The following is a 17,264-nucleotide window of genomic DNA, read 5'->3' as shown; positions in this document are numbered from 1 at the left end:
TTTTTGCCAGTTCCTGGACTATGGTTGCCACAAAAACTGGGCCATTGTCGCTTCCTATTGACATTGGCAACCCATGCCTTGGCTTCTTTACTGGTAGTAGAAGGGTGTTCCAGTGTGACTGACACTTTCCTTAGGCGGTCTATATGCTCGGTTATGCCCAACTGTGCCTCAAAGGGTGTCGGATATTGTCTTTGTTGGGTCGGGAGTGCCCCAAGTTTTAAGCTGACAGTGACCGGTGCATGATTCCATGCAATTCCCGGGGTTTTTTTTTTTTTTTACCCAGACATCAGGAAACAGTTCTCGTAACTCCTCTGGGTTCTGGATCGGGCACACCCCCGAGTGTAGCCTCCATTCTTTGTCCCAGGGAATGGAGATTAGGAGAGTGAAACTGGCCCCAAGGCTTAGGGTCACGGGCCTTCCGGGTTCGAAGGTGATTTGAGCCCCCAGTTTGGTCAAAAGATCCGTTCTGAGCAGAGGGATTGGGCATTCAGGCATGTATAAGAATTCATGGGTCACCTCATGGCCACCAAGCCAGCAGGTCCTCAATTGGCAAAATGGTTGTGAGTCTGATCGCCCCCCCCCCCCCGTCGCCCCTATGATGTTAACAATTTTCCCGCTGAAGGGGGCAACAGGGGCCATGACCACAGAGTGCTCTGCACCAGTGTCTACCATAAAGTTCACTGTTTGGCCCCCAACTTGTAACCTGACCATGGGCTCATGGGGGCCAAGGTTCAATGAGCCCGGTCGCCCCTATTCAGTGTCATTTGCCAGTCCGATCAGATGACCCTGGGGCTCAGGCCGGTATTTTCCTCTCGGAGTGTCTCCTTGGTGTGCCTGAGTTTTTTGGGGGCACTCATTCTTCCACTGTCCATTCTCCTTGCAGTGGGCACATTGGTCTCTGGTCAGTGAGACCCTCTTAGCATTGGTCCCGCCTTTCCGGGGTGGCCCTTCTCATTCAGTGGGGTTAGGTTTTCCCAGGGCTGCTGCTGGTAAGGAGGCCTGCTACTTTAGCTTCTTCCTGGCTTCCCATTCAGCAACCTCATCTCAATTGACAAAGACCTTGTTCACAACTTCTAGCAGTTGTGTGATGTTCATGCCCATGAGACCATAGGCTTTTGTAGCTTCCTTTTGATGTCTGCAGCTGCCTGTGTGACAAAAGCAGCATTCACCATACTCTGGTTTTCCAGAGCTTCTGGATTAAAGCTAGTGTAAACCCGGAAGGCCTTGCAGAGCTGTTTGTCGTAGTCTCCTGGAGATTCGTCAGGTTTCTGAACAACCAAGCTCATTTTTGTCATGTTTGCGGGCTGCTTGGCGCCATCTCGGACCCCTCAAAGGATTACCTCCCAGTAGTGTCAGAACGCAGCTTGCCCTTGTTCGGTGTTGAAATCTCAGTCGGGCTGGGTGTCTGGGACTGCCGTTCAGGCCCATTCTTCAGGGTCCAGGACACCAGCTGGGGTGTGCTCCTGCAGCCCCTTCTGGGCCATTGTCAGGACTCGCCGTCTCTCCTCCATATTGAACAGAGTTACGAGGAGTTGGCAATAATTACCCCAGGTGGGATGATGGGTCTGAAAAATGGATCCCATGAGGTTGATAAGGGCCTGTGGCTTTTCAGAGTAAGAAAGAGTGTGGTGTTTCCAATTCAGGAGGTCTGGGATTGTAAAGGGCTGATAGTAGAGGATAGGCTGGCCAGGCTGGAGTACCATTCTTGCCCAGATGGGGCAGACCCTGTGTCTCCCAGAGGGGCATCTGGAAGGCTGGCTGAGGTGACCAGAGCCTCCTGGCCACCAGGGTCCCTGAGTCTCCCCCGAAGTGGATGCATGGTCTGAGACGATAGCCGGTGGAGAGGGCACAGCAGGAGAGTTTGCCCTTGGTTCTGGGCCCGGAGGAGAGACCGAAGGGGGTGGTCTCTGGGAGGCCTGGTAATGTGCCAGGGTTTGGAGGAAGGACCAGTGCAGTAGGGGCATATGGTGGTGGTGGAGGCAGGGGGTCCTCTTCTACCAGTACGTGGTGAATGACTGGCTTCTGAAGCCTCACTCCTGAGTTACTAAAATCCTACTCTGTCCCTTTTCCCCAGCATATAATCGAACCCACAGGGGCAGTGTTTGGGCAATCTCTAACCAGAAGTCAATGTAGGGGAATGGGTCAGGGTACCCTGGATTTCCAGTGACCACTAACCATACTGCACGAACCCTGTGTATGTCCAGAGTCCCCTCTGAAGGCCAGTCAATGCTGAAGGCTGGCCACTCTTGATTTACAGAGTGTTTGGAGTTTTGGATTCATCTGGATGCCATAATCTCCAGAAAAGCCCTTTTTAAAATTCTTAAGCATGCAGGTCAAAATGGTGGGCTTTGACTGTGATGAACCCATCCCTGTGTCAGTGGCACAAGACAGACAAAGGATGGGGGTGCCCCTTTTGAGGCCTCTCAGATGCCCACCTGTCCATGTCTCTCACAAGAACTTAGGCTCGTCCTGGCTAAGGCGTCTGTGCGGAGTCCAGGTTGGCCATTATGCCATATGATGTAGCTGCGGAATGCAGATTAGGGCCCACTCCATGCAAGCCATTGAGCCACAGACTGGTATGACAAGCACAAGCCCCTGCCGTCCTCATTCACTCACACTTTCACTCAGAGTTTAAACATGACCTCCCCCGGGCCTGCCCTGTTCTGTATTATTGTTAACTGAGAAGTTAGGAGGTGATCAGTCTCCTCTTGAGTCTGGAGATGGGCCTGACTGGAACTGGACTCAGCACCCAGGGCCTTACCTTTTCCGAAGTCTTCCAGTATCGTTCGGTCACTCCACTGAGTCGGGCCGGGTCGCAGGGATGTGGCCCTGTGTGAAATTCCTTGGAAGGAGGTCCTGTCAAGTGGATAGGTGGCGCCTACCTTGTTCATCTGGAGCATACCACTGGCCACGCCCACTGTCTCCCAAGCCGGAGGTGCAACAGGCCTGCTTGACTGGGTTTCCCAGTCAGGGAACCAAATGTGGCAGAAGAAGTTCAGGTCCAGTCAAAAACCCAAGCAATATGGAGGAACTCAGGTTTTATTATGTGTGCAGACCCAGAGGAGAGTTTGGTCTCCAAATTCTGGGTCCCAAGCTGCTGCTTTCAGAGTCTTATATAGGGGGTAGGAAGCAAGTGGAAGTACAGAAGCAGATTTTGCTGTTAGCTGAGATAAATGGACACAGGCTGAGGCAATGGTTGCTAACTTAAATTAGCCTGCTTACTCACACAAGCAAGTTCTTACAGGTGCACACCCTGCAGCCTACAGCACACACACATACCCAAGGTCTGCATTATCAGAAAGCAGCTCATTTCAGCATTGCACAATGGGGAAGAAGGAAGGGGAAGGGGATTCCTTCAACATGGGAACCCCTAATATTTTGAAGTTCGAAGATAGATTTCACATAATGAGACCTATACTGGGTAGTCTTTGCTTTATAGTAAAATATACACACTCTTGAACAATTAAAATTTTCCTTGTATATTTTTTTCAGCACAGATATTTTTGCTTACATAGAGTCACATGGATGACTGAGAAAATATTTGTAGATTTCACTTTTCAGATATACAGATTAGTAAAAATTTTCTTGCTATAAGTGCTCTAGTGTACTTACCCAGAACAACCGAAGTCCATAAAAGTGTGGGGTATCCTTCAAAAATCAGGCAGGTTGGTTTTAAGACTTTTAGAAGGAAGTGAATGACACAAGGTGTGCCTTAAGTACATTTATCTGGACTAACATCTGAGTTAATCAAGATGTGTCTTTAGAATTAGAGAACTGATGATATCAACTACATAGAGATTTCCATCAAAATGGTGCTTTTTTCTAGAGACAAAAGAGCTCTAAAGTGCACACGTTGTAAAAGCAGCCTCATTAAGACTTGGATTCCTTGCATTCTCAGACCATTTGTGTTCTCATGAATAAGGGAGAGAATTTTAACCAGGCAGGAGAGCCCTAATTTTTTTTTGTAAATGGTTTTCTTTTTAATCAGAATGTATTTAATTTGACTGCAGGCAGTTGGCCCCAGGCCATATGACATCTGGTTAATTTATTGTGGATATACAATATTTCTGTGTTTATAATTATTTGATCATTTTCAAAGGGAAGCTTATTTAATCTACTAGCATTCAGGGAAGGATTTATACTATTAGACTGGGGGAGAGACCAAAATATAAGCAAATAAATGTACAAAGAAAAATTATATGAGGAATCTGAAGGAATAGTACAATATTGTAATATAGGCTCTTTGAGGGGCAAACAGTATCTTATGTTAGGGGCTCAATGAAGAGGCCTTTGAGAAAATGACAGGACAGAGACTGAAGGAACATGAGAATGATGTGGGAAAGTGTTTGAGGGGATTTCCATGGAAATGAAGGATGGTTACATAATATGAATGTACTTGTGTTTTCCTGAGTGATGAATTCTCATTCAATCCCTAAATGACTGGAGTTCTAACTTAAAACTACTTAATTTGAAGGGAAATATTTTGTTCAAGTGGCATACCTTGATTATATTAATCTTGGTTGACATCTAGGTTAATCAGAGAGTAAGCTTTAGAAGAAGAGAATTTATTGTAGATTTCTGGGATCATGGTGGAGGAAATGTCTTGCATTATGTTTGACTTTTTTGCCTCTATGAAAATAGAGATGTACACTGTCACTTTAGAATAGTGGAGTAAATTGAGGCAATTGAATAGATGTGTGATTATTGTCATGATAGTATACAGAAATGGGGTTTAAAATTCATCCTTGAAATATCTTAATAATATTGCTTGAGTAATGTCATGCAGTACACAAGAGGGAGGAGTAACTAGAATAACTTGAATACAATCTGGGGATTGAGATGTCCAAAGAGTCTAAGAAAAATGAAGTCCCCAAAAGGTCCAATTTGTGTTTACTTCCAAATTATAGATTGAAGCACACACAGTTTGTTTATTCATGGGGAGCTTATTGGAGATGGTAGCATGATTTACTTAAGAAATCCATGATGTTATTAACTCCATTATTTAAGGCTGTATGAGAAAAGGGTAAAAGTGCTCATATGGATTGATTATGAAAGAAGAAAAAGGAAATCAGTTACGAGAGAGGAAGATTGTGATAGGAGAGATTTCAGAAAGAAATAGGAAAGACAAGAATTTAGTTGGAAACATTCAACTTAATCAGGTAACAAGACTCTTCAATGGGAGAGAGAGTAACTAATGAGTATGAATGCAGGAATAACTAGACATAGTGTTAAATTGAGGTGATTTTTTAAGAATTACATACTCACCTGGTTATTATGATGTTAATCTCATCTGGTAAAAGTAATGTGAAATGTGAAAATATGTGGTGTTCAAACTATGGAAGATGGAAGAATAACTCAATTATCAAGATGTATTCTTTTCTGCAGATACATTTGAAAGCACTAGGGGTTATGATTCTGTATTTTGTCATAAGCAACAGCTTAGTAATGTGCTGTGTCACTTGAAGTAATAAACATGACAGGAAATTAGAATCACTTCCTATGTGGACAGATGTGGAAAATAGTAAGCTATTTATTGAAACATGGGAAATACAGTTCTCATGAAGCATATGCTGAAATGTGTAAGCTTGGAATACATCTGGCAGTAAATATTAAATGAGGTGAAAGCTATTTGGGAAGTGGGTTCAATGCAGTGGAGGTTTCCTTGTGACAGGTGAACCTGTGCATGGATTTAATTGTAACTAAATTAAGAGGAAGTTTTGACAACAGGGTATCTGATTATTTAAATGAGAGGAGACATTCCATGTAATACCTAGGTGTGGAATGTAACCCTTTAGATATTTGAAATTGGGAGATAGGAGGAAAAAATTTAAATCTAGCTGGGTCTTTTTCTGGTCAAATACGTTTGTCGTATTACTTCAGCTCTCTAGAGAATCTCTATTTGGGACATTTGTTAAATGACTAACCTTTATCAGCTGGGTTACTGACAAGAGTAAATTATCATAAATATTTAATTTTCCAAACATGTTGAATACAGTCATTTTCTTCCTGGACTGGAGGTATAAATAGCTGAGTTAATCCTAGATCTGATCAACCCCATAAAGTATTTTTTTTTTTATTTTTCTTTTAATAATACATATTCTTAAGTTTCTTAGTTGATTTACAAATACATTGGGGTAAGATATAGAACTTAGTGTTGAGAGGTTGTATTGTTAGATACCACATATGGAAGAACTAAGATGTTTTCAGACAAAACATCAGGTCAAGTTCATGGTAGAGCAGGAAGGGAGTGGGAATCCAGAAGACAGAAATGCATATGAGAGAAGCAATGCTATTTTAAATCCAGTAATTGAGAAATTCCAGTCTGTTTCCTCTTTTGTTGAGGACCCAATTCCAGATGTGGTTTTGGTCAGGGATTCCTATGTTTTGGAATCAGAGATGAATTAAGTCTCTGAACATTCAGGGGTGATTAATAAATATAACCCATGGATTTTCATGTACTTATCTGTATAACGAAGATAATCATATCATCTTCATTAGCCAGAGAGGAGAAGACTTCCAGCATCTTGACTCTGGGATAGAAGAGTCCTCTCCTTATTTCTCTTGAACACATCTCATATTCCTTTTGTTGACTGGGCTGGGTATACTCCTGAGTGAAGTGTTTGGCATTCATGGCAGGTGGGCCTGAAACTTGTGGTCAGGATTTGAATCTTAAGATTCCTTCTCCATTCTCAGCTTTGCTTAACTTCTGCTTGCCTGATTGTGCATGAAAATCCAGAGGAAGATATATGCCTGCTAAGGGATTGACAATGCAATCACAGGTGAGTAAGGAATTCTTTTACTGAAATTGCACCTCTGTTGCTAGCAGAGGGGAAGATTCCTCCTATGGGTGTGGATATTCTGAGCATATTCAGGGGCTATTCAAGGTTCTGAAATTAAATTTATACAGGATTCTTTAATAATTATGGTAAGTTAGGGACTGATGAATGAGTAATCTTCCAAGGTAATTGCAAGAGTTGGTTCCAGTTTCCATAAAGACTGTATTCTCTGAAAAGGTTCCAGATGTTTTCTTTTTCTCACACATCCCATAGCTCATTGGATAATGAATTCATGTTAGTGCCTGAGATTGACGTTGGCGTGTCATGAATAGAGGTGACAGATGAACAAAACAAGAAGGTTATAGTCAGAAAAGAGGCTGAGTTTTCAGCTGTGGGGTCAATCTATAATTTACAGGTATTGTTGTGCAGGATAGGCATATTTGCCAGAAGCATGAGAAGGTTAATAAAGTAAATGAAGAATAATTTCTTTATTTTCTCCAAATTTAATTGTCTTAAAATTTTGATGGAATATATTTGCACATTTTCAAGTATTTTTTAAAAATAAAACTAAAATTCACCTTACCACTGTTTTCAAATTTCCTAACTTCAATTTTCTAAAGCAGACTTACTCAAATTTTATAAATGGGTGCAATGTATAGGAATTATTTTTGCTTCATTGTGGCTGTGGTTTCAGGTGCTTTATAATAGGTTAAATAAAATTTATTTCTCTGAAAAGTTTTGAAGATTTGGAGACACAAGCAATGAACAAGATTTTTAAAAATTTTTGCACACAGATGAAGTTCAAAGTGAGATTATGACAAAGTTTTTGTAGACCCAGATAAATTTGAGTTTGGAAAGTGTTCTTTCATAGGAATTGTCAGTGTAAGGCTATGTATCCATACAAGTGTCTCAGGAATCTTTGGCTTGTGACCCTGAATCATCTGTATTTATACATTACAATGAATACCTGAGTTATGTAGCACTGAGGAAGGCAGGACTTAACTGATTTGATGCCTTTTCAGTTTAGCAGAATTCTGGATATTTGTACAAGTTTCCCTGCCATTTAAATTCATAATAGACCTGTGAATTGAATTTAGATAGAAAGCAATTCACATATTAACTCGCATTTGTCAAAATGCGTAACATATTCAAAAATGATTTTATAAATGAGAGGAAAGTGAGTTCTTCTGTGTAGGGGAATAATTTAACCATACTCTTTTTTTAAAAATGAAATACCATGTATATTCCTTGTCTTACAGTAAGTCTATAAATTTACTTAGAATTGTTTGGAAAGATTGATTTAGCTTTGAATGCTTGAACGAAAGCTTTATAATCAAAGAAGGCATAATTATAAGTTTGTTGGGAAATTTCCAGGTGTATATAACATCTCATGTCATATGATTTTCTTTTATAATGCAGTATGATGTATTCAGAGTATGTGTCTGTGAGTGCATCTGAAATACAGATGACAATTCAGCATTGATAATGATGTTACTTGAACCCCATACACATTTTGAGTTTTATATGCATAGTTTCTACTTCTTTAGTGGTGTTAGTTTATACACGACACCCAGGACATTACTTAGGATAGTGCTGTGTGAACACAAATTTCTGTGATGTTTTAGGAGTTAGTGACCTTCAAGGATGTGGCTGTAAATTTCACCCAGGAAGAGTGGGACTTGTTAGACACATCCCAGCAAAAGCTGTTCGGAGAAGTGATGCTGGAGAATATCAATAGCCTGATCTCAGTAGGTGAGACTATCAAAATTTTTCTACCCTCTGTATCTGTCTATCCCTTATCTAGTTACCATCTATGTAACCTATTTATCAATATATTTAGCATAAATCATCTTTGATTTATTTATTTAAATTTCAGTTCTCCATATTATATAATAATTTTCTCATGATTATATTTTAAATCTTAGTACATTTATATTGCATTATAAAAAATAAAACTGACTTATTGTTTCCTTGTTTTTATTTATATCTAATTCACCCCAGTAGAATTTAATCTTCTTGACCACAGCTTAATATCTTTCTTGAATCTCAGTTTCCAATACTCAGTGCTGTCCTGACAACTCAATGAATACTTTCTCAATGAATAAATGACTGTGATGAAATAAGTATTCTGCTCCAAGGGCTATGCTGATGCTTCAGTACATAGTAGTAAAAGCATTGTATATATCCTTTTCCATATAGAATTTAGATCATTCTTTTGGGATTTACATTAATTTGATTTTTTTTGAACATAATATTCAGTGACTTTGGAAACAGATTTCTCCCTATTTAGAATATAGATGATCCAGCAGTTACTCTTTGTACTAGTTGCATGGGTAACAATAACCAGTGGTCCTCATTGACATGTGAAAAATATCAAGTTACAATTTCTGTTGAAATATTATCAGTTATCTGAGTTCTAGGTTTTGTTGTATTGCTGACCTTCCATGCTTCCTTTATTCTTCGGTAACGTGCCATGGACATCATGATCATGCTCTGTTACTATCATAACTTAAAATCCAGATAACTTTTTTCATACAAACAGGATATCAAGTCTGCAAAACAGATTTGCTTTCCCAGTTGGAACAAGGAGAAGTGTGGAGAGAAGAAATAGGATTTCCTCAGTACCAGAATTCAGGTGAGCCCTAAAGACCTGTACATCGGAAGGAGGGTCTCCTGATATAATGAGTATGTGCTTGAATATTTCAACTTCAAGATTCCTTAAGTGAATTATATTTTCCTAGGGTTTCCCTACATGAATTAATGATTTCTAAAATATAGAGGAGGAAATTGGGGAAATTTTAGTCACATGTTTATTCCATATACTTCTCAAGCTTTTATCATTGATGTTGTGAAAGGAATATTCGTTTGTTATTGCAATTAAACTTTCATGTAATGATCCTTGTCCTGGTCCTATTCTTGGAATATTTTTCTTCTTTTTTATCTCCCTGACCTCCCAAATCATTTTTTCTTATATTCCCTGCCAAAAACCTTTCTGATTGTAATGTCTTATAATGGTTTCTTATCCCTGAAGTATTCATTAATTCAGTATTCTTACCAAGCTAATTGTGAATATGGGAAACATACTGAAAGATATACTTGGAACTTTGCAAAATTTTTGTCTCCCTAATGGTATTCTAACAATTTTTTTTTTCTTTTCAATTACTACAGGGAAGATAAGTGCCTTTAAAACATGTGAAATGATAGAAATGGTATTCAACCAACCTACCTGTAGGAAAGACACTTCTAAAGTCATGGCATGGGTAAGCTTAATTTTGTGAATCCTAATATTCCAAATTGATTCCTAGGGATAGAATAAATTAAGAATTCAATAAAATATTGAAATTGTATTTAACGTTGGCATTAAGTGCTAATCCAGCGAAAGTCTGGGATAGTTTGAATTAAAGTAAAAATTAACCTAAGCAAAGCTCTTACCTGATTCATATAAAAAATGAATTGCATAAATGTTTCACATGCTTAATCTTTGAAACATCATGAAGCTCAAAATTGATCAGACACCTCTGCAATTAGATTGTTATAATAGAGAATCTCTGTATATGGAGTAGATCAATGTATATTTGAAACCAACATGGCAAATATTTTAATTATAGACTATCACTAGTGGATTAATCCATGTTTCATATGTAGGGCAATGAAGAAATTTATTTTTATGGACAAATGTTTTACAGTCTCTTCTCATTCTCCACAGCAGAGATCTCATACCCCAAAGAATTCCATTAAATATAATTATTTGCAAGAAGATTCCTCTTACACATCCACAGTGAAAGAACATGCATCAATGCACATGTCACAGAAATCCAATTTCAAGGAACCACCTCCAGCCATCCTCAGTGATCGTTCATCTTTAAATCAACATAAGCATATTCACCCTAGAATTAAATTATATGAATGTTACCAAAGTGCTAAAAATTTTATGCAATGCTCTGATCTCAGACAATATAATGGAATTCCCATTGGAGAGAAACCCCATGAGTCTCATCTATGCATGAATGTTTTCAGTGAATATTCCCATCTTCAACAATATGAGAGAACTCCTACTGGACAGAAACCCCATGAATGCCATCTTTGTGGGAAAGCCTACAGTCACTCCTCTTCCCTAAAAATACATCAGAGAACTCACACTGGAGAGAAACCCCATAAATGCCATCTCTGTGGGAAAGCCTACAGTCACTCCTCTTCCCTAAAAATACATCAGAGAACTCACACTGGAGAGAAACCCCATGAATGCCATCTATGTGGGAAAGCCTATAGGCACTCCTCTTCCCTAAAAATACATCAGAGAACTCACACTGGAGAGAAACCCCATGAATGCCTTCTCTGTGGGAAAGCCTTCAGTCACTATGCTCATCTTAAAGAACATAAGAGATCTCACACTGGAGAGAAACCCTATGAATGCCCTCTGTGTGGGAAAGCCTACAGTCATTCCTCTTCCCTAAAAATACATCAGAGAACGCACACTGGAGAGAAACCCCATGAATGCCTTCTTTGTGGGAAAGCTTTCAGTCACTATGCTCGTCTTAAAGAACATAAGAGATATCACACTGGAGAGAAACCCTACGAATGTGACCTATGTGGAAAAGCCTTCATTCGATGTTCTACCCTAAGACGACATGAGAAAACTCACACAGGAGAAAAACCCCATGAATGCCATCTATGTGGGAAAACCTACAGTCACTCCTCTTCCTTAAAAATGCACCAGAGAACTCACACTGGAGAGAAACCATATGAATGTGTTCTATGTGGGAAAGCCTACAGTAATTCCTCTTCCCTAAAAATACATCAGAGAACTCATACTGGAGAGAAACCCCATGAATGCCTTCTATGTGGGAAAGCCTACAGTCACTCCTCTTACCTAAAAATACATCAGGAAATTCACAATGGAGAGAAACTGTATGAATGTCAGCTTTGTGGGAAAGCCTTCTGTCACTCCTCTGCCCTAAAACAACATCAGAGAACTCACACTGGAGAGAAGCCTTATGAATGTCACCTTTGTGGGAAAGCCTTCAGTCACTCCACTTCCCTAAGTAGGCACCAGGGAACTCACACTGGAGAGAAACCATATGGATGTCATCTTTGCGGGAAAGCCTTTAGTCATTCCGCTTACCTAAAAAAACATCAGAGAACTCATACTGGAGAGAAACCGCATGAATGCCATCTTTCCAGAAAAGTCTTCAGTCAATCCTTTATCCCTAAAGAAACATGAGAGAACTCACACTGCATAGAAACCTCATGAAGGTAATTGGTGTGGGAAAGCTTTTAGTAAATATATTCATCTTTAGCATGAGAAATCTCACACTAAAGGGAAATCCAATGAAAGTCATCTTTCATCTTTCATCTCTTCCCTAAAAAAATAGAGACCTCACACTAGAGAGAAACCTCATGAGTGTCATCTCTGCAGGGATGCTTTCAGTTGAAATTCCCATCTTCAACAACATGAGAGAACTCACATTGAAGAGAAACACTGTGAATGCCATTTTTGTGGGAAAGACCTCTTTCATCCTACTTCCATGAAAAAAACATGAAAGAATTCACTCTGTATAAAAACTATGAATATCATCAACGTGGAAAGCATTCAGTAATTATTCTAATCTTAGGTGACATGAGACAACTCACACTGGAAAGAAATCTTATGAATGTCTTTTATATGGGAAAGCTTTCAATCAACATTTCCATCTTGAATGACATGAGAGAACTCACTCTGGACAGAAACCCTATAAATGTCCTTTATGTGGGAAAAATAAGTCAATTTTCTACTTTTAAACACCATGAGAGAACTCACTAAAAAACACATGAATGTTGTCTGTGTAGGAAACCTTTCACCTGTATTTCTGCCCTATGGCAACATGACAGAATTCATGCTGAACAGAAGCCATAATATATGTATGGGAAAACCTTAATTCTTCTAGCCTTGGACAATAGGAAATTATTCAAATGGAGAGTATCCCTATGAATGTAAACAATTTGAGAAAGTCATCAGTCTGTTTTTATTTTTTTAGTTTATTAAATTGTCTTTTTTAAAGATACATAGGTCACAGAAAATATTACATTTAAAAATATAAAAGGTTCCCACATACTCCACACCCCACCCTCCCCATTCCTCCAACATGAAAAACCTCTTTCCATTGTGGCACCTTCATTGCCTTTAGTGAATTCATTTTGGAGCAGTCCTGCACCGCATGGATTATAGTTTACATTGTAGTGTACACTCTTCCCCAGTGCATTCAGTGGGTTATGGCTGGATATATAATGTCCAGCATCTGTCCCTGCAGTATTATTTAGGACAACTCCAAGTCCCAAAAATTCCCCCACATCTCATCTCTTCTTCCCTCTCCCTGCCCTCAGCAACTACCATGGACACTTTCTCCAGATCATTGCTACAGTTTCTTCCATTAGTCACAATAATTGTATAGTAGAATACAAGTAAGTCCGCTCTAATCCATATTTTACTCCTCCATCCTGTGGGCCCTGGGTTGGTGATGTCCCTCCATCTCTATATCAAGAGGGGACTTAGATCCCACATGGTTGATGGATGTGATTCTCCTGCTTGGAGTTGTAGGCACTTTCAGTTCCCTGGTGTAGTGCTTGACCATCTTCACCTCTCTGTTAGCTGACTTAGATAAGTCTATCAAACCAGAGAATAGCATTTGCAACTCTGCTGAGGCTTAAGGACCAGCTGGCACTTGGCCACTCCAGAGACTGAAGTCTTCTGGGTATACACCAACACCAGTGCCAACCACAGATTCAGTAAAAGTGACAGAAGAGGCATGTGTAGAAAGGTCACATCTGAGTACAACTCCATCACAGGAACACAAATTCCAAAGTAGGGCCCAGTGACAAGGCACTGAACTCCAGAACCAACTGCCATGACCATTGAACCTGTGTGTCTCCGTAGCCCTCAGTTCTGGGGTTGTATCTACTTTGGGCTGTCTCTGGGATCCTGCTGAGGTGTGTGCAAGTGTGTCCCCTCTGATGACCCGAGTATTTTGAAGACAGCCATATAAACTCATTTGTCTTTACCATTTCCCCCTTTTATTCAAGGTCTTTTTCTAGTGGTATCACCAGGTAGTGATTGGTAGTAATACCTTGGCACCAGGGAGGTCCATCCCCAGGAGTCCTGTCTCATGGTGGGGGGATGGTAATGTGTCTACATGCTGAGTTTGGCTTAGAGAGTGTCCACATTTGAGCAACATGGGGACTCTCAGGTAACTCTTAGGAACCCTACAGCTCTAGGCCCAGTTTAAATTTCAGGCATGCAGGCTCATTAGCATAGTCATCAGTATCAAGGACTCATCATTGGGGCATCCTTCACAGTTCTTTGCACTTGCACTTGGGGGATTGTTACTGTTCCATTGGGGAATGTGACAGATCTCACCTGGGTAGGAACTCAGCACTCCCTCAGTTGTCATTTCTAACTGTAACTATGAAAATAACCAACATATATCAGGACATTTTTATGTACCCTATATATACATGCCCTGGAGAACTCCCAGCCATGTGTCCCCCACCCATAACACCTCACACCAGCGTTCCTTCCCTCCCATAATTCAATCCCTTTGTGATCCAAAACTGTTTCAAAAAGGAAGCCTAATATATTGCCAAATTCAATTAATAGGAAAATGAAATAGTGATAGGTTTAAATATTTCAGTACTTTAAAAAAAAAAAGATTTAATTTCTCTCCATTTCTCCCCTTTGCTCTCTGTGTTCTTTCGCTTTGTGTTCTTCTGCATCCACTTGCATTGCCAGGGGCACTAGGAAACTGCATCTCTTTTCTGTTGCATTATCTTGCTGCATCAGCTCTCCAAGTGTGCGGCACCACTCCTGGGCAGAGTGCACTTTTTTTCATATGGGCTGCCTCTCCTTGCAGAGTGCACTCTTGTGCATGGGGCTCCCCTACATGGGGGTTCCTCTGCATGGCACAGCACTCCTTGTGCACAGCAGCACTGTGCATGGGCCAGCTTACCACAGGTCAGGAGTCCCTGGGTATCAAACCCTGAACCCTCCGTATGGTAGGTGGATGCTTTTATCATTTGAGTCATGTCCACTTCCCTTCAGTATTCTTATTTTAAATGTAACAACTCACACTGTAAGTCTTGCATATTTTAGAGACTTCAGCACTAGACTTAACATTTAAACATAGCAGAGAACTCACATTCTGGAGAAATACTGCTTTTATTTTTTATTTTTATTTTTTAATTTATTTAATTGCCTTTTTTTTAAACATACATCACAAAAAGTATTACATTATTAAAAATATAACAGGTTCCCATATACCCCACACCCTACCCCACTCCTCCTTCATCAACAACCTTTCATCATTGTGGCACATTCATTACATTTGGTAAATTTTGGAGCACTGCTGCACTGTGTGAATAATAGTTTACATTGTAGTTTACACTCTCCCTCAGTACATTCAGTGGGTTATGGCAAGATATATAATGTCCAGCATCTGTCCGTGCCCTCAGCTATTGCTGAGGACTGTCTCCACATCAGTAATACAATTCCTTCAATTGCTTGAGTCACAATAGTTCTATAGTAGAATACCAGTGAGTCCACTCTAATCCATATTTTATTCCTCCATCCTGTGGGCCCTGGGATGGCAATGTCCACTCCACCTCTAAATTGAGAGGGGACTTAGATCCCACATGGGTGATGGATCTGATTCTCCTGCTTGGAGTTGTAGGCACTCTCAGTTCCCTGGTGTAGTGCTTGACCATCTTTGCCTCCCTGTTAGCTGACCTAGGTAAGTCTACCAAACCAGAGAATAGGAATTGCAACTCTGCTGAGACTCAGGGCTCAGGTGGCCATCAACAGATGAATGGATAAACTATGTGGTATATACATAAGATGGAATACTAGTCAGCTATAAGAAGGAATACAGTACAAACACATTGGATGACAGATGAAATACTGCTTTTAATGTGTTCGGAAGTTCCTGTATTCATACTACTTCAGATAGTTTAATAACATTCATACTGGTAAGAATCCATATGCATGTCACTCATATAGCATATCCCTTAGTAGATAAATAAGTGAGAAAACACAATGTATATATAATGGAATTTAAGAGGCCTCTTCTAGAACTCTAACATAAACTAATCAGGGATATTACATGGGGGAATTCTACATCTGTACTCAATATGAGATTGCCTTAATTCCTAATTCATCCTTTAAATTAAATGAGTGAACTCCAAAAGAGTGAAACACTAGGTCTGTAATCATTGTGCAATATCATTCAGTGAATCTAAGCTTTAGTGTGCCAAAGGAAACTAAGCTTAAGCATATTCAGAAGACATTAAATAAGAGGATGAACACTTCATTAGGAGAATGAAGCCTATTGAGGGATTTCCAAAAAATTCATGGTGGAGAACGCAATGAAAAATCATTTATTCAGAGATTGATTAGTTTGTGTGCATCAGTAACTTTGTCTCTATGATTGATACTGTTTAAGGGGTTTGGGAAAATAAATGGGTAACTGATGGATGATTTAGTGGGTTTCAACTGGAAATTTTATACGTTTAGGGATAGGAGAATGAAGTCTGTGATTTTGGAGTCTTTCCCACAGAAATGAATATAGCTCTCTGGCTGCCTTTCCTGGGTCAGTGATTAAATATTTGAAGGGGAGGAACAGGTATGGTCACTATGTTCCTAATATTAGAGGAAAAAATACTAAATCTTCATGACTAGAATCTTTATCAGTGGGTGTGAGAATCATGCACATGGTAGTTCAATGTAACGGTCAGAGGTCCAGATCATTACCACTGCCCAACAGTAATTTCCCAGTAGAAAATATCCAGGAAAAAATGCACTACAATAATCTTAATAATATCTAGTAGATTCCAAAATGTTCCATGCTCATAGACTGTGTCATTATGATGGCTGACATTTGGAAATCCTGTCCTTAATATTAACTATTAAAGCACTAAGATCCAGAGCATGCAAATATGGAAGCTGACATTTGGAAATCCTGTCCTTAACATTAACTATTAAAACATTAAGATCCAGAGCATGCAAATATGGAAACTTTACAACTAAGTTTTTTAAAACAAATCAATTTTATTGATATCTATTAGAGCATACAACCCATCCAAAGTATAGAGTCAGTGGTATTCATTACTTTGATCATTATTAGAACATTTTTGTTATTTCAATAAGAACATTAAAAAACAAAAAAAATTCAACTTAATCTATGATTCCTTTGCTGTACATAACTGCTCTTTTTGGGTATTTTTGCATATTCATTTTAAAGAAGTTTAATTGAGTTATAGACACATACCATACAATCTACCCTAAGTGTATAATCAGTAGGTCATAATATAATCAAAATATTCTGCCTCATCACCAAGATAGTTTTAGAACAATTTCATTACAGCATAAAGAAAATCTCCACACCCCTTAGCAGTCTCCTCAAAATCTCTCTATGCCATCATGCATACATAACTCATCTAATTTCATTTTTATAAATTCATTTA

General features: G+C 39.5%; 1 protein-coding gene across 8 annotated transcripts in view; it reads left to right on the top strand.

Moving 5' to 3' along the window:
* The window catches only part of LOC101416633 (zinc finger protein ZFP2-like), a 61,708-nt gene extending 48,891 nt beyond the window's left edge, over positions 1-12,817 (top strand). For 2 of the 8 annotated variants that reach the window (XM_004451263.4, XM_004451264.4), the window contains 5 exons: positions 6,694-6,779; positions 8,402-8,528; positions 9,319-9,411; positions 9,945-10,036; positions 10,483-12,817. In XM_004451263.4, the coding sequence (XP_004451320.2) occupies positions 6,747-6,779; positions 8,402-8,528; positions 9,319-9,411; positions 9,945-10,036; positions 10,483-11,997 (1,860 nt within the window). In that variant the 5' untranslated portion in view covers positions 6,694-6,746 and the 3' untranslated portion in view covers positions 11,998-12,817. Of the gene's footprint in view, positions 1-6,693; positions 6,780-8,401; positions 8,529-8,826; positions 9,412-9,944; positions 10,037-10,482 lie in introns of all 8 variants that reach the window. The other 6 variants (XM_071212707.1, XM_071212708.1, XM_071212711.1 and 3 more) reach the window with 4 other exon arrangements.
* Positions 12,818-17,264: the final 4,447 nt, after the last annotated feature.

The sequence above is a fragment of the Dasypus novemcinctus genome, chromosome 29, assembly GCF_030445035.2.
Source record: "Dasypus novemcinctus isolate mDasNov1 chromosome 29, mDasNov1.1.hap2, whole genome shotgun sequence".
In the NCBI taxonomy this organism is placed as follows: Eukaryota; Metazoa; Chordata; class Mammalia; order Cingulata; family Dasypodidae; genus Dasypus; species Dasypus novemcinctus.
This window is presented reverse-complemented; position numbering and strand designations above follow the sequence as displayed.